The sequence below is a fragment of the Protopterus annectens genome, chromosome 7.part0, assembly GCF_019279795.1.
Source record: "Protopterus annectens isolate FY-2018-M chromosome 7.part0, PAN1.0, whole genome shotgun sequence".
NCBI classification, from domain to species: domain Eukaryota; kingdom Metazoa; phylum Chordata; order Ceratodontiformes; family Protopteridae; genus Protopterus; species Protopterus annectens.
Genome location: NC_056739.1, coordinates 1,954,244,678 through 1,954,260,203, shown reverse-complemented (window position 1 = coordinate 1,954,260,203; position 15,526 = coordinate 1,954,244,678). Strand labels below are relative to the sequence as shown.

The window sequence follows — 15,526 nt, the reverse complement described above, 5'->3', positions numbered from 1 at the left end:
GGGAGTGCCAACCAAGGATATTCTAGAAGCTGCTACTTGGAGTTCAGTGCACACCTTCACCAAGCACTACCACTTACCTCTGTACTCTAAGACTAGAGCTGGTTTTGCCACTGCAGTTCTGCAGGGCTTACTAGCTTCTTCTAACCCTCTTTGACTCCACCTCCCATCCGTAGCTTTGGGATTCTACCCGTGTGTGATGACTGCAGCAGGGTAACATGATGAACATAGTACAGTTTTCTACCTACCATAAATGTAGATGTTCGAGTGTTCACCCTGCTGCAGTCCAGGTTACTCTCAATCCATCCCCTCTGAACTAGCTGAACTTATCTCTACCACTCTATCCTATGCTACCTCTGTGGTGTATTTGCTTGTGCCTAAGGGTATTGTTTTATTTTTATATAGCTATATGTATGTATATATATATATATATATATATATATATATATATATATATATATATATATTTTGCCTACCTATTGGGGGCACCTGACATCTGGGACAAGAAAAACTGAAGAAAATGGCGTCGGATGCCACTTATATACCCCTGGCGCACTGACGTCAGGGAAGAAGCGACAGCAACCGATGCCGGACCAAGACTTTGGAATTCGGGCCAACTGCGGGACCGCCTGACGGCAGGATAACCCAAGTGTGATGACTGCAGCAGGGTGAACACTCGAACATCTACATTTATGGTAGGTACAAAACTGTACTTTTCTGAACAAAAGCAAACTTCAAGCACCTTGCTTCTGTTCACTTATTTTGTTTCAATGCACAATATCACTTGTAGTATACAGCATATAATATTTGGCAACATGTCATTTAAGTGTTTCTACATAAAGAAAACTTGCTGCAAATTTAGGGATCATAGTAAAGAAGATCCATTTAATATATAAAAAAGATTTGTTTAATATATAAAGAAGTGTACTATCATTAATACCTTGGTTACACATATTATAGAAACTTGGACAAGCTATTTACCCCATTTTAATGGGCTAGTTCCACTAGGATCAGGGGAGACCCAGGTTGGTATCCTTACTGACTAGGGGAAATTTGGCCAGGGCACTGAACTTCCCCTACTCTTTTGATAAGTGCCATGGAATCTTTTATATCTACTTGAGGTACCACCAACTCAAGCTGATAGGATCTTGGTTTAATATCTCATATTTTTTTTTTATTTCAGTGTATATCTATATTGACTCATGTAGCGGATAGAGAGATTGCGACAGTATGTTGCTTCATAAAGAAAGTCGTAGGTAAAGTAAATTAAATTTGTATACATAGCTTGGGTTGAATGAAAAATTTCCCGATCCATTTGTTAAATAATAAATCAGTTAATTGTTTTGGTAGTTGAAGACTGATTTTTAACGTACTGTTTTATTTTCATTGGGTGTTTTATTTTGTTACTTGTTTAGACGTTACTCTGTAATGAGTGTATATTTCAAGCATAGCATTTTTTTTCTTCTGTGTGTGAAAATTGTGCAGTGACTGCTGTCTTAATAAACACTTTCTTGTGGGTTTACTGGAATATTTTTTGTGGAAGTAAATTATCCCTTTATCCCTTTTAAATGCATGATTCTGAGTGTCCATTTTGTCTAGGTAAAGACATTGTTAGGTGTGCTGTCTTGTAGATCCTCAACAATGAAAAAAAAAAGTGTCCATCAGAAGAAGCAGTAATTTTTTTCCTTAAGAATAATGAAGTAAATCATTATGTTCATTGCCCCACATACATGGTAGACCCTTACAGTTGAGCAAGTTAACACTTTGATTCCAGATTGTCTCTCTTAACCAGTCATGTTTTGTTGGATGCATTTTCTCTCTAGTCAGTACTTTTAGTCGAAGCACAGTGAGAGAAGCTCTACTCTTGTCATTAGCAGCTTTTCGTATTTTGTCCAGAAATCTATTATGTAGCCTACCATAGATAAGGGCGGCCGTGGTGGTACAGCGGTTAGCATTGCCGCTTCACAGCAAAAGGTTCTCCAGTTTGATCCTCAGCTGGGGTGTCTTCTGTGCGGGGTCTGCATGTCCTCCCTGTGGTCGCATGGGTTTCCTCCGGGTGCTCCTGTTTCCTCCCACATCCCAAAGACATGCTGTAGGTGGATTGGATGCCCTCAATTGGCCGTAGGCGTGTGTGTGTGTGTGTGTGTGTGTGTGTGTGTGTGTGTGTGTGTGTGTGTGTGTGTGTGTGTGTGTGTGTGTGTGTGTGTGTGTGTGTGTGTGTGTGTGTGTGTGAGTCTTCCGTGGAATGTTGGGTGCGGGGCTGGCAACTCGACACCATAAAACTCCACTGCCAATCATGAGCAGACAGGTGATCAGCTGTGGGGACCCCTAACCGGGAAAAGCTGAAAGAAAGAAGAAGCCTACCAAAGATTATGCTCCATAAAATATCACAAACACTATTCCAAACAGCCCATTTTTGTTAAAGCGGTAAACCATGTGGTTTTAACTGGACTGTTTAGTAGTATTTTGAGTATATCTTTTTTTTTTTGCTGTTTTGTGTATATTGTGGTCGGTTGTTCACATGTTAAAAAAATGTCAGTTTCTGTGTGGAGGTAAAACTGTTTTCTCATAACCTAAAAAAAAAAATCACTTTAAATGTGTGTAGTTACCTGTTATCCAGGCATGACTAAAATATTCATAATGTTTGAAGTTATATCCATTTGCAGCTCATTTTCTATATGAATACAGAATACCTCCTTAATTACTATGCAGAGTTTTGTAACTGGTAATAGTTTCTATCTCTTTGTTTACATTTTGATGTGTAATTTTACTTCTAAGCCATGTTCTGTAATGGTTTTCACATTTCTATTTTCAAATGTACAGTTCCATCCTTAATAAATGACGTCTTAAGCAGAAACCTCTGAGTTAACCAAATCATCTTTATTCTCTTTATTGTGACATTCTTGTTGCAGTATTGTGTTCCAGTCTAGCTAGGTTTTGATGCTATTTCTGATTAGTTGAGGAGATGATTTATTTTGTGTAGGGCATGTATTGATATACTTGCATGTGTTTTTCAGATATATATCCTTCTGTAGCAGCAGATGAAGCTTTTAATGCACATCTTTTGCGATTAAGAAAACTGATTAAAAAGCGAACTGCACTGTATGAAACTGAAGAGAGAACCTTAAAGGTAATGCTGGCTGGAGAACAAGAAGAGGAAAGGCAACGAGAGAGGGAAAAGAAACTTAGGAAAGAAAAAGAAAGAGTTCTTCAGCAGAAGAAGGAAATTGAGTCCTTGTTGTTTGGAGAACCAGGTAAGTTATAGCTCAAGCCTGATTTTTGACCATATTGAGTAAACCTAATCACTTTGAGGCTTGCCTGTTTAAGTGAGAGACTAGCCACATCTTCAGTGCATCAGTTTGACTGATAGACTGTAGTCAGAAGACTGCCATCAGCATGTGGCCAGTAACCTAAAGTTTAAACATTTCAGTGACTGTTAGGCATTACTAGTGACTTGCTGCCCTAGTGGAGTTATACAGTTTTGTTTTTCTTCTGAAGACTAAAGACTTGTCCTTCTTGCATATATATTTTAAGAAGAGCATTTATTAGCTTACAGATAGATTGGGCAGTAGCTTTTAAAAAAGTAGAGCTGTAGGTTATCTGAAGCAAGGGGAGCAAGGCAGAATGATGTAAACACAACATACCACAGAGTAAGCATTTTTACATGGCCTACATTCAGGTTAATATATTGAAAATGTTGGGTTGAGGAGGGAATGTACTTGGTACATGTAGCTGTTGAATAATGATGAATTGCATGCATTATTAAAACAGTCACCACTAAAAAGTTGAGGAGTAGTATGTTTTCTCAGATGAAGTAGTTTTCACTCTGACTGTTTAGAAATTGCATAATTCTCCTGCAGATGTATGCAACTGGTGGTTCTGGCTATCTAAGACTTGTTTAACTACTCCGCTTTGGTCCTCCCAAATGATGGCTCACCCTTCGTCATAGACACTAGAATATTTGGTGTAACACAAAAAAAGTTAATTTTAACTCCTGCTGTTCTTTTTGTGCAAGGTGATTCAGTTGTGAGCATCCTCCAAGTCTAAGGTGGTAGAGAGTTCACTTTTCAATATCCTCTAGTACTGTTAAATTGAACAGAGGTGAAATTCTTTGGCACATGTTACCACAAAATGATGAAGACAGACAATTTTTCTGCTTTGCAGAAATCTGACTTGGGAATATGATCACTGAAAGAGTCTGAGAACATAGCAGTAGACGTTGTTTTCAGGAGTAGCTGAAAGGATCTGGGGTAGAGTACTGGTACAGTGTGATAACACTGTCTCTCGGAATGGGAATGGCTATAAACTCCAATACTCTTATAGAAAAAAAAGAATTGAATGGGGTGAGAGGAGTGCCCCGGTTATCATTCATATCACCTGTTACATAATTTTGTTTTTACGTTCATGGTGAGTCACCTTTAATAGTATCTTCAAATCTGGAGGATATATAGGCAGACTGCAATCAAAAGCTTATATCTGCGTTGTGATATGAAGAATATGATATTCATCAAGGATGTATTACAGTGGTTGTTTTTGTATAGTAGCATTTTGAGAGTCATCACAAAGAATGGCTGCATCCCCTGCTCTTGATTCTTTTGTTAACATGATAATCTAGTCAGGAGGGATAGTTTTAAGGCTACTGATATGGGTAGGTAACCATTTCTTAGCAATCATTACTAAACGTGATCTGTTTAAGGCATTACTGCATGTGGTCTGTTTAAGGCATTACTGCACGTGGTCTGTTTAAGGCATTGCTGCATGTGGTCTAAGGCATTGCTGCATCTGGTCTGTTTAAGGTATTCTAGACATGACTTTGGGGCACGAGTGCTGAGGAGAGAACATGAATGCCATTTTTCTGAGGAAAATAATGTAAACAGCATTTGTGTAACAAAAACAAAAAAGTTGTCAAGTGTTTGTTTTGGTGGCAAAGCCCCAGTTTCACAGCTGTTTTGTTGTCTGCACCTCCTTTAATCAATGTACATTAATCTGGTCTGCAAGTCTATAGAGCGCATCATCATGGAACTCATTAACAAAGACATTGGGAACCTCCAAACACTTGACCCGACCCAGTTCAGCTTTGTTAAGGGCAGATCATGACTACTAAACCTGGTTGACTTCTTCGAGACAGTCACCAAGGCCATAGACGAGGGAAAGGTGGCTCACACAGCCTACCTTGACCTCACCAAGGCTTTCAACACCATTCCCCACTCAGTATTACAGAAAAACTCACCAGCCTGAACATAAACCCCTACGTCACGAGATGGGTTGCCAACTGGCTTACAGACAGAACTCACATGGTAAGAATAGCGGGCTCCAGGTCCGACTCTAAACCAGTCACAAGTGGTGTCCCGCAAGGCTCAGTCCTGGGACCCCTACTGTTCAGCATATACTTCTCAGAAGTACAGGCAAACGCAGGAGGACTATGGCTAACCAAGTTCGCCGATGACTGCAAACTGGGAGCCATAATTGACTCTCCGGTTGACACGGACATCCTCCAAAAGGGCCTTACTGAGATGGACACCTGGTGTCAAATCATGGCCTCAAGCTAAATGCCAATAAATGCATTGTCATCCCGTTTGGGAAAAACAAAACACCCACGAATTACCACATAGGTGGCAGCCCCCTTAATACAAAAGAGGTAATAAGAGATCTGGGGACCCAGGTAGATAGTAATCTCTCCTCTGACAATCATATTGCGAAAGTAGTTAGGAAATCCTTCTATGTGGCCCATCTAATTACTAAAGGGTTCACATCTAGAAATAGAGGTTATAGTGCCCCTCTACTCGTCACTCATTAGACCCATCATAGAGTGCAATTCCCCATTTGAGATGTACCTCACAAGACACTTCCAACAGCTGGAAAGACCACAAAAGTACCTCACCAAAGGATTACTGGTCTCAAACATATGTCCTCATATGCAGCCAGACTGAAAGAACTCTGACTGTACTCAGTGGCATATCGCTTACTCGGAGGTGATCTCTGCCTGACTTACAAAGCCATGTCCAACTCAGAATTGATGGACATGCTCCACCTAAAGAAATCCAAGTCACTGCGAGCTACGCAGTCTAGTGAGCTAAACTCCACCACAACAATAAATAGAACATGCTGGAGGGATAGATTCCTGTCACAGAGACTCCCCATGCGTTGGAACAAAATTCCAGATTACATCAGGCAGAGCCCCTCACTAACACTCTTCAAGAGAAACCTTGACAAGTGGATGGGTAACAGAAAATTCACCCCTGGGATCACTTCATTGGCTCTGCTTGACAGAGGATCAGTTAATTAATCAATGGGGCGGCGAAAGCCGACACACTCTGACTAGGCTTATAAATGCCCTCAGGCAGATAGGTTCATAGATAGGTAAAAGGCTATCCTCTCTCTGAGATGGCTAGACTTAAGGCAAAAAACAGAATTTCCTTATGCAGTTTGGCCTCTTTTAGTCAACAGTTGTCTGTCTGACAGTTGTGCTGTGACATCTCTGTTTCAGACAAACATCCTGCTCCCTCTTCCATTTGGATGCTTTCCTTGTTTTTGCAGAATGTAAGATCAGTAGTGCTTTAGTAGGGGATACTATCAAGGGAGGTCTGGGGTGTCTGGGATTCATGATTTTTTGTCGCATAGAGTTGGGTTTAATATTGAAGTGTATTGACTTGGGTGCAATATGTTGTTTATTGGGGTCCACTACACAAACTTTCTCTGTAGAATGATCCTGTAAATCACTGAACAGTGAATAAACCACTTAAGGACTAAACTCAGTAGGATACAAAAGAAGGAAATGCATACAAAAAACTATTATAAGTATGGTTGTCAGGCTTTTGAGATGACAAGAAATCTTTATACGTGCTGAACTCATTTTCTGAAGAGAGGACACTGACCAGCAAAAGAGCATTCGGTGTCTCCGGAAGTGCCTTGTTTTTACTAGAAGATGAATATAGTGCTGTACAGTCTGCAGAGGGTTATGGCTGTGTGATGCCAACAAGATGTGTCCTTTATGGGTTTGATACATTTACCTTATAATTTATATGCTGTGCAGCTCTTAACATGTTGCTTTATCAGACCAGTGTTCCCATGTTTGCCTTGAATAGAGGCAGTTGTAACAGGTGGGTTTCTCCAGTTTAGTTCTTCATTGATTATCTTTTATGTATGTTGGATTATCTTTTCTCTTTTTATATTTTAAGCTTTTTCAGCACCACCGAATTTCAGCTTCTCTCTATCTAGCTCTAATTCACTACTCCTTAAATCACTTTACACCTATCTCAAGTCTTTTATGTGCATCTCCCCCCCTTATCAACTCACTTCCACATTGCCTTGCTGTCACTATTTTAAGTATATGTACCACTAACATGACATCTAACATGTCATTGTTCTTGCCTTCTATACCATATATGCTTTTCATAATGTTTTCCTCCTGTACCATATTTCATGTAAAAATCTACCAATCTGAAGTAGGTAACTTCATTTGATCATCAACCTGTGGGTATCGGATCCGACCTGGATCCAAGCCGGCAGCTTTCCAAGCTAGAGATCCGAGCTCCAAGCTCCTCCCCCTTACCCATAATACCCTGCCATCTCCTTCCAATTCCCAGATCTCGTTTGCCGTGGCTTTGTCAAGCATGAGTTTGTCGAGCTCCTAGCATTAGGCGATCTGTGAGTAAGAAATTGTAAAAATCTTATTAGTTTTAGTGTGCGTGTGGACAGTTTAATCTCGTGGCCTAAAACCCCTGAGTTTTTCCATTCCCTCGTAGTTTAAAACCTAGTAATTCCCCCTTTCCCTTAGGTTTGTGTGAGGCGCGTGTGTTTGTTTTTTCCTTGGATATTTTGGCCGAGGCCCCTAAGGCCATTTTTTCTAAGTGCACTGAGTGTGGCCATAAGCTTTCCCCAGCGGATGGCCATACTCATTGTGTCCTTTGCCTGGGGGTACTGCACTTGTCATCGGGCTGCCAAATTTGTGCAGCTTTTAACCCTGGACCCTGAGGAATAGAAGGAATAAGCTAATTCTGGTGGGTCTTCTACCTGCGGAGTCGGCTTCCTCCTCCTCTCCCTCAGTTGCTCCAGCCGTGGCTGCGGCTGTTCAGCCTGTTGTCCTCTCTCCCCCGGCTGGGACTCGACCTCCTATTTCTTCCCAGGGAGAAAGGGACTCTAGGAAAGAAAAGAAAGAGAGGAGAGAGAGAGAGAGAAGGAGAAAGAGAGAGAGAGAGAGAGAAGGAGAACGAGAAAGAGAGGGAGAAAGCGAGGCATAAGAAGCCATAAGCGGCGGGCCGACTCTGCCCCCTCGGCCCCGCCTGCCAAGCTGTTCTCCTGTCCTCAGAAGGTTTCTGGGCCTTCCTCCCCTCGGCTCCATTCTCCGCGCTTCTCACCGGAGCCGGAGGAGGAGGCCCGACCATCGTTAAGGTCATCGCAGTGGCCCTCCTGGCCAGCTTCGGCGGCCTCCTCTAGGTCGACCCGTAGTCTGTCCAATGCTGATATGGACCGGATGATGCGTCGTTTTCTCCAAACCCAGCTGCAGATGGGAGTGCTGCTGCCTCCCCCCCCCTCCAGGGGGGGGGGGAGGAGTTTGGTGCCACTTTTTGCTCTGATAGCTCCTTCTCTGATCCACTATCCGGTTTCGGAGCCTTCAGATCCGAGGAGTCTCGGAGTCAGGGAGTTGGTGCTGATGGTTATTGCTACCTAGACACCGGCCGTGCCCTCAAGTTTGTCGGATCCTTTTTTGGATCTGAGCTCTCGGGGCCGAGAGCCATGCATCGGATCCGAGGGGGCCAGTGTGTTCTCTGCTCCGTTCCGGTCGGAGCACACTTCCCTCTTGGGTCCGAGCGCTTCGGCTCCAATGCCGATTCCCACTCCAGATCTGATGGTGTTAACCACGGAGCCCAGAGAGATTGGTTCACTCTCTGCTTTCGACGTAGTGGAGAGGGTTCTCTCGAGAAGTTCGAGACCCCCTGCTCTTTCTTCGGATTCCGCTCCCACTCCCTTGCAGCTGGGCTTGTCTTCCATCATCCAGTCCCAGGGACAGCCTACGTTGACACCCCAGCCCGTTCCACTGGCAGAGCACGGCCCTGTTGGTGAGCCCTCCTTGGACAGTCCCACCGAGGAGGTCCCTCACAAACGTAAGTGTAAGAGGGGGCACTTGGACTCCCCTGAGTCCCTCACGGAGGACACCGATTTGAAGGAAGGGGAAGGTTCCCCCAGGTCACCCTCCAAGGACGTCTCCTTTGGAGACATTATGGAAATGCTTCACCTACAAGTGGGGTGGTCAGCCCAAAAACCTTCCTCGGACGAGTCGATGTTCCTGGAGGCATTCGCAGGCCCGTCTACCTCTTGGGTTTCCAACCCCGGCCGACCCCCTATTTGATCTCATCACTACCAGGGCGTGGAAGGAACCGGACACTGTAGAGCCAATCCCCAGGAGGCCAGATTGGATTCTTAGTCCCCCTGTGGACAGGATGGCTTGAAGTAAGGGTTCCCCGGTAGATGCTATGGTGGTGGCGGCAGCCACTAAGAAGGAACTTGCTCAGGATAGTTCCTCGATCCATCCCCCTGATAAGGAGTCTCGGATGATGGGCCGTATTGGGAAGCGGATGTTTGCTTCAGCTACCTTTTCTGTAAGGGCGCTGAATTATTTGGCCCATGTAATTAGACTTCAGCGGGATCTGGTGAAAGAATATGCTGAGTCTCCCCCTGAGTCCATGTCGGCCGAGGACAAACGGACCTTCTCGGCTCGCATGGCCACTCTGAAATCAGTTTCTAACACGTCTATGTGGCTACTTTCCCATGCCACGGAAGGGGCCGCTAGAGCCAGCGAATCCGGCATTGCCTTAAGGCATCACGCCTGGCTCCGGCTTTGTGACTTTGCGGAACCTTTCAAGGCATCCTTCGCGAACGCACCCTTCGGTTCTACTCTGTTTGGGAAGACCATCTGCAACACATTAGTTCAGAGCGAGAAAGACGGGAAGATGCTGTCTGCCATCGGAGTCCGCTTCTCGGCTCCTCAAAGGTCCTTTTCGAGGAACCAGAGAGGGCAAAAGAAGATGTGGTTCTGGAAGTCTCAGCAGTCCCGTTACGCTCCGGACCCTTCGTCCTTCAGAGGCAGAGGGGGACAAGGTGGACGCCGGCCCAGAGGCAGGGAGGGGCCGAAAAACTTTGGGTCGCGGGACCCTTTCTCTGACCGACCCACGCAGCAGCCCTGAGGGGTTGCCCAATTGCTCCTCTCTGGAGACAGTCGGGGGGATGTTTTTTGAAGCACTTGGCCCAATGGGAGTCCATCACATCAGATCGCTGGGTGCTTCAAATAATATCCAGAGGTTATTCTATCCCTTTCTTAAATCTGCCTCCTCAGTCGAGGCGCCTCCCCGATATACCACCCAGTCAGAGGGAGGCTGCAGCTTTAGAGGTAAAAAAGCTGCTAGAAAAAAGAGCCATCAAGCACATCTCCCCAGGACAATCCGGATTAAGCAATTACTCCAGGTTCTTTTTAGTGCCAAAGAAGGCGGGTGACTTAAGGCCGATCCTCGACCTTTCAACAATGAACCTCTTCATTGCCAAGGAAAAATTCCGGATGGTCACACTTCAGTCCATCCTGCCCCTGCAGGAGAAGGACTGGATGTGCTCCATAGACCTCAAGGATGCGTACTATCACATTCTCATGGACAGGCGATCCAGGAGGTTTCTCCTTTTCCGGCTAGGGGCCAGTCATTACCAGTTCAGGGTCCTACCCTTCAGTCTCACCACAGCCCACAGGGTGTTCACCAAGGTCATGGCAGTTGTAGCGGCCCACCTGAGACTTCAGGGAATACAGGCTTTTCCTTGCCTAGATGCCTGGCTCTTTACTGCCCCCACCAGGCATCTACTCTGCATAGCCATGGATAGTTTCCTACTTCTAGCATCCCATTTGGGGATCACCATAAACTTGAAGAAGTCATTCCATCATCCAGTTCAAATCTTGGAGTTCATAGGGGCCAGGATAGGCATGTTTCAGACCAAGGACTTCTTGACATTAGACAGACTTCGCAGTTTGACCTTACACGTTTTAGCCCTACTTCAGTCACCTGCCCCCGGAGTTAGTCCTGAGAGCTTTAGGGTCCATGGCAGCAGCAATCAATCTCGTGCCCTTAGCTCGCTTGCACATGAGGATTCTCCAGTAGACCTTGCAGGTTCAGTGGTCCATCCTTCACCACCCGTTGGACTTACCGATTCCTCTCAGCAAAGTTTGCAGAAATTCCCTCTTGTGGTGGCTCCACTCCCGAGAGCTTCAGAAAGGACGACTGTTTGTTTTGCCGCAACCCCAAGCCACGGTGACCACGGATGCTTCTCGCCTTGGGTGGGGGGGGCACTACACGGGCAGAACTGTTCAAGGTACGTGGACTCAGACAGAGACCGTTCTGCATATCAGTGTTCTGGAGATGAGGGCTGTGCTTCTAGCGTTGCAAGCCCTTCATGCCTTTCTCCCTCCAGGGACGATTGTGATTCAGTCAGACAACATGTCAGTGGTCTGGTACATCAACAAACGGGGGGGACCAGGTCTTACCCTCTTTGCCGAGATGCTATGAGAGTTTGGGATTGGGCGATATCCACCAACCGTTTTCTGGTAGCAATGCACATTCTGGGTCGGTCCAACATCCTAGCGGACAAACTGAGTCGAACTATTCTCTCGCCTTACGAGTGGTCCCTGAATCCTTTAGTAGCGAAACAGATCTTCAGCAAGTGGGTCAGCTTTGCTGCGATCTCTTCGCGTTGCCTTCCAATGCGAAGTGCAGCGAGTTTTTCGCTCTAATTACCCCTCCGGGGAAAAGCCCCAGGGAAGCACTAGTCCATGCCTGGCCACCCGGTCTTCTGTATGCTTATCCTCCTCTTCCATTGTTAACACAATTCTTACAGAAAGCTCGTCGGTTGGGGAACAAGATTATCCTCATAGCCCGATTCTAGCCTCGTCAAACCTGGTTCCCGTGCCTGCGGTCTCATCTTATAGCTCCTCTCTGGATCTTGAATCCCATCCCGGATCTAATATCTCATCCTTCGGGATTGAAACCCCCGAATCTGGTCGATCTCAAGCTCTCCACGTGGTTGATCCAGTTCCATTAGTTGCTAGGCCTCCCGGTATCTCGTCTGCAGTTAGATCTATCCTGGTAGCAGCGCATAAACCTTCTACCAGGAAGGTTTACAATAGTAAATGGAAGCGTTTTTCTATTTGGCCGTCTCATAGGAATTTGGACCTTTTTACTGCTCCCATTCCAGCAGTGCTCGATTATCTATCTTATATTTTTCAGCAATGGGGCCAGTTCTTCTACTATAAATGTTCAAATGGCTGCCATCTTGCATTTTCACATTGGAGACCATCTCAGTCCCCTCGCTTCCACCAAGGCAAGACCTTTCTGAAAGGTACATTTCTCTTGAGACCCCCTGTTAGGAACCCCATCCCTCCATGGGATCTAACCTTGGTCCTTCAGGCTTTAACTGGACCTACTTTTGAACCTGCAGCTTCTGTTGATTTGAAATTTTTCGTCTGGAAAACTGCCTTTTTGGTAGCTATTACTTCAGCCAAAAGGGTGTCGGAGCTCCAGGCTCTCTGTATTCGAGCTCCGTATTTGGTTTTCCATAAGGACAGGGTCTCTCTCAGGACTTAACCCATCTTTCCTACCTAAGGTGGCCTCCGAGTCGAACATCAATCAGTCCATTAATCTTCCAGTGTTTTTCCCTAACTATCAAAACAGAGGGGAGTACAAACTTCATTTGTTAGATGTTCATAGACAGTTACATTTTTATTTACACAGAACAGCGGCCTTCCGCAAGTCTCATCAGCTCTTTGTCTCTTTTGCTAAACTCTTCTTGGGTAAGCCTGTGTCGAAGGTGACTCTGGCCAGATGGATTTCGAATTGCATTCTGCTCACATATAAACTATCTGGCCTGCCAGAGCCTACTGGGGTTCATGCTCACTCTACCCGTTTTATGGCTACATCTGCTGCATTCTGGTCGAGAATTCCCTTAGATGACATTTGCTCTGTGGCTACTTGGGCATCCTGTCATACCTTTATCTCTCACTATAAATTGGATTTAGTGTCTAGAGGAATGGCGGCTTTTGGCTCTGCAGTGCTCCGGAATATCCTTCCTTGAGGACCTCCCAAGTTTTTGGTAGCTGGGGACTCTGTCCCACAGGTTGATGATCAAATGAAGTTACCTACTTCAGATAAAGAAGTGATGTACTCACCATAACGTTCCATCTGAGTAGGTAAATTCATTTGTCATCAACCGGCCCCCCCTCCTTCCCCCTAACCTGGTTCTTTGACTTCCTGAACACTATGATGTTTTTTTAGGTCATTTGTTAATCCTTAGGTTAGGATTCTCCAGGTTGTTGTTTTGTCATTGTGAGATTGTATAGATGGGCAAACGCAATCTGAGGATTGGAAGGAGGTGGTAGGGTATTATGGGTAATGGGGAGGAGCTTGGAGCTCAGATCTCTAGCTTGGAAAGCTGCCGGCTCAGATCCAGGTCGGATCCGATACCCACAGGTTGATGACAAATGAAGTTACCTACTCAGATGGAACGTTATGGTGAGTACATAACTTCTTTTTTCTCTATGATAGTACAATCCAGTTTTGTCAATTTGCTAATTAGCATTTTTCTGCTTAGAATAATTTTACTCTATATTGTATGTTTTGTTAGACATCTTTGTTTTTGTCAATTACTTGTTTAGCTTACTTACTATCTATATTTCTTGTATTATCCTGTAATGTGTCTTCTTTACTGTATTGTAAATTATGTGTTTCTGGTATTGTATTGCATTGCATGTAATTTTTTTTTTATAAAGGAGCTTTTCTCCCTGGGCCTCTGACCCAGTTGGACATCCCCAGTAAACATATGGAAAATAAAAATCAGTAAATATATTTGTAAGCACACCACTTGTGTCTTTTCCTGAGTACACATCTAGAATATGGTGTATTAAGTGGCTGCATGACTTTTTTTTCCCCTAGCCACTACTGACGTAAGCCATATCTCCTGTTAATGTACCATGCAGGATTATGTACGCAACATGATTCCTCTTTCTTTTACTACTATTTAGTAAACAGTGTGCAGTTGCTGTTTATCCTGACATACATAAAAAAACAATCTTCATAGTAAGATTTATTCTGTGCCTTTTACGTTTGACTGTTAACATTGTTAACACATGCTGTGTGTGTGTGTGTGTGGGTATACTACCTGTAATCGAAAACTCTCAAAATCAAAGCTAAATTGATTGATCTAAAAAGATTGACCCCCCCCCCCCCAAAAACAATGGAGTGTCTATAAACTTGAAACCGTTCTCTTTCCTTGCATGCTGAACAACTTTTTATGCTCTCAGTACAGCCTAGTATTTTGTTCTGTGTTTATTTGGTCACGTCACAGTTATTTGCGTGCTATTTGCTTGCAGCAGAATGCTCACTTGTTTATCTTAGTGTGAGCAGACTTAGATAATTGGTCCTGAGCTCTAAATAAATGTACTTTGAGTTTGTATAACTTCAGAGATGGATTATAAAATGATTGTAGTGTGATGACAGAGCTTTAACAGCTGTGATGGTGCAGGAGAGCTGCAAACAGTGTTTTATTATATTATTCATATTCTGCTTGTGGTACAGGCAGTTGTATAAATTAGCAACCAGAAACAACAATGTTAGACTTCAGCAGATGACACTCAAGCTGATAGCCGATGTTTAACATTTAGATCACTGTTGCAGTAGCCTATGCCATTTGGGGTCCTGCTGCATTGGCCAGCCAGTTTTCAGAGCTTAAGGGTGCCTTGCACGCGCCCTGCCTAGGAGATCTCCACTGTAAAGATAGAGTGCCAAATTAGTCAGTGCTTTTATGCCACTGAAGAGGGCTCTTATCAGCCATTTAGCAAACTATCAGAGATGGGCAGAAAAGGTCCCTGTTGAGGAAAATCTTCCACTGTGTTTTTGACTGAAATGTTTGCTAGGAAAGTGTTTGGTCACACTGTTGCTGCATTTACAAGGGAGTTTAGTGTAAATACTTATTAGAACTTTTTGTGTAAAATAAAAGTTGTTTTGATAATTTTTCTCCAGTTTTCTTAAGCTTTTGTATTTGTGGCAGGATATTGTGCTTGCAGGGGACCATCAGTGTTTTTACCTCATTACCACTTGTTCTGTACTTCACTTTTTACTGTTTTATAGGGTTTCCTCCCACATTCCAAAGACATGCGTCTGGAGTGTTTGTCCCCAGGCCTCTGCTGAAAATGAGTTTGGTCATAGAAAAGAAAAAAAAAACAGTTTCCGCTATGTCTTTGCTGTTTCATTTTTGGCAAACCTATGAAACATTCACCAGTCTCAGAGGCTTTATCTTCTGTCCACAAGAAGAAAAAAGTTGTTGGGGACTCTGGGTGACAGACCAGCTACTGTTGTGCTTCTGCTGCTGGTGAGTGACTCTGCTGTGGATGCTGTTGGTTCTTCAGACTGCTCCCCCCCCCCCAAATCCTTAGGTGGTACGCCAACAGTTACCAAGGATCTGTGGGAAAGCCACATCCTCTCTGGTTGCAGGGATGCCCTTG

General features: G+C 44.4%; 1 protein-coding gene across 5 annotated transcripts in view; it reads left to right on the top strand.

Annotated features, from left to right (window-relative positions):
- Window positions 1–15,526, top strand: part of PDCD7 (programmed cell death 7) — a 333,527-nt gene that overhangs the window by 84,710 nt on the left and 233,291 nt on the right. For all 5 annotated transcript variants that reach the window (XM_044078376.1, XM_044078374.1, XM_044078372.1 and 2 more), the window contains exon 4: window positions 3,015–3,251. In XM_044078376.1, the coding sequence (XP_043934311.1) occupies window positions 3,015–3,251 (237 nt within the window). The remainder of the gene's footprint in view (window positions 1–3,014; window positions 3,252–15,526) is intronic.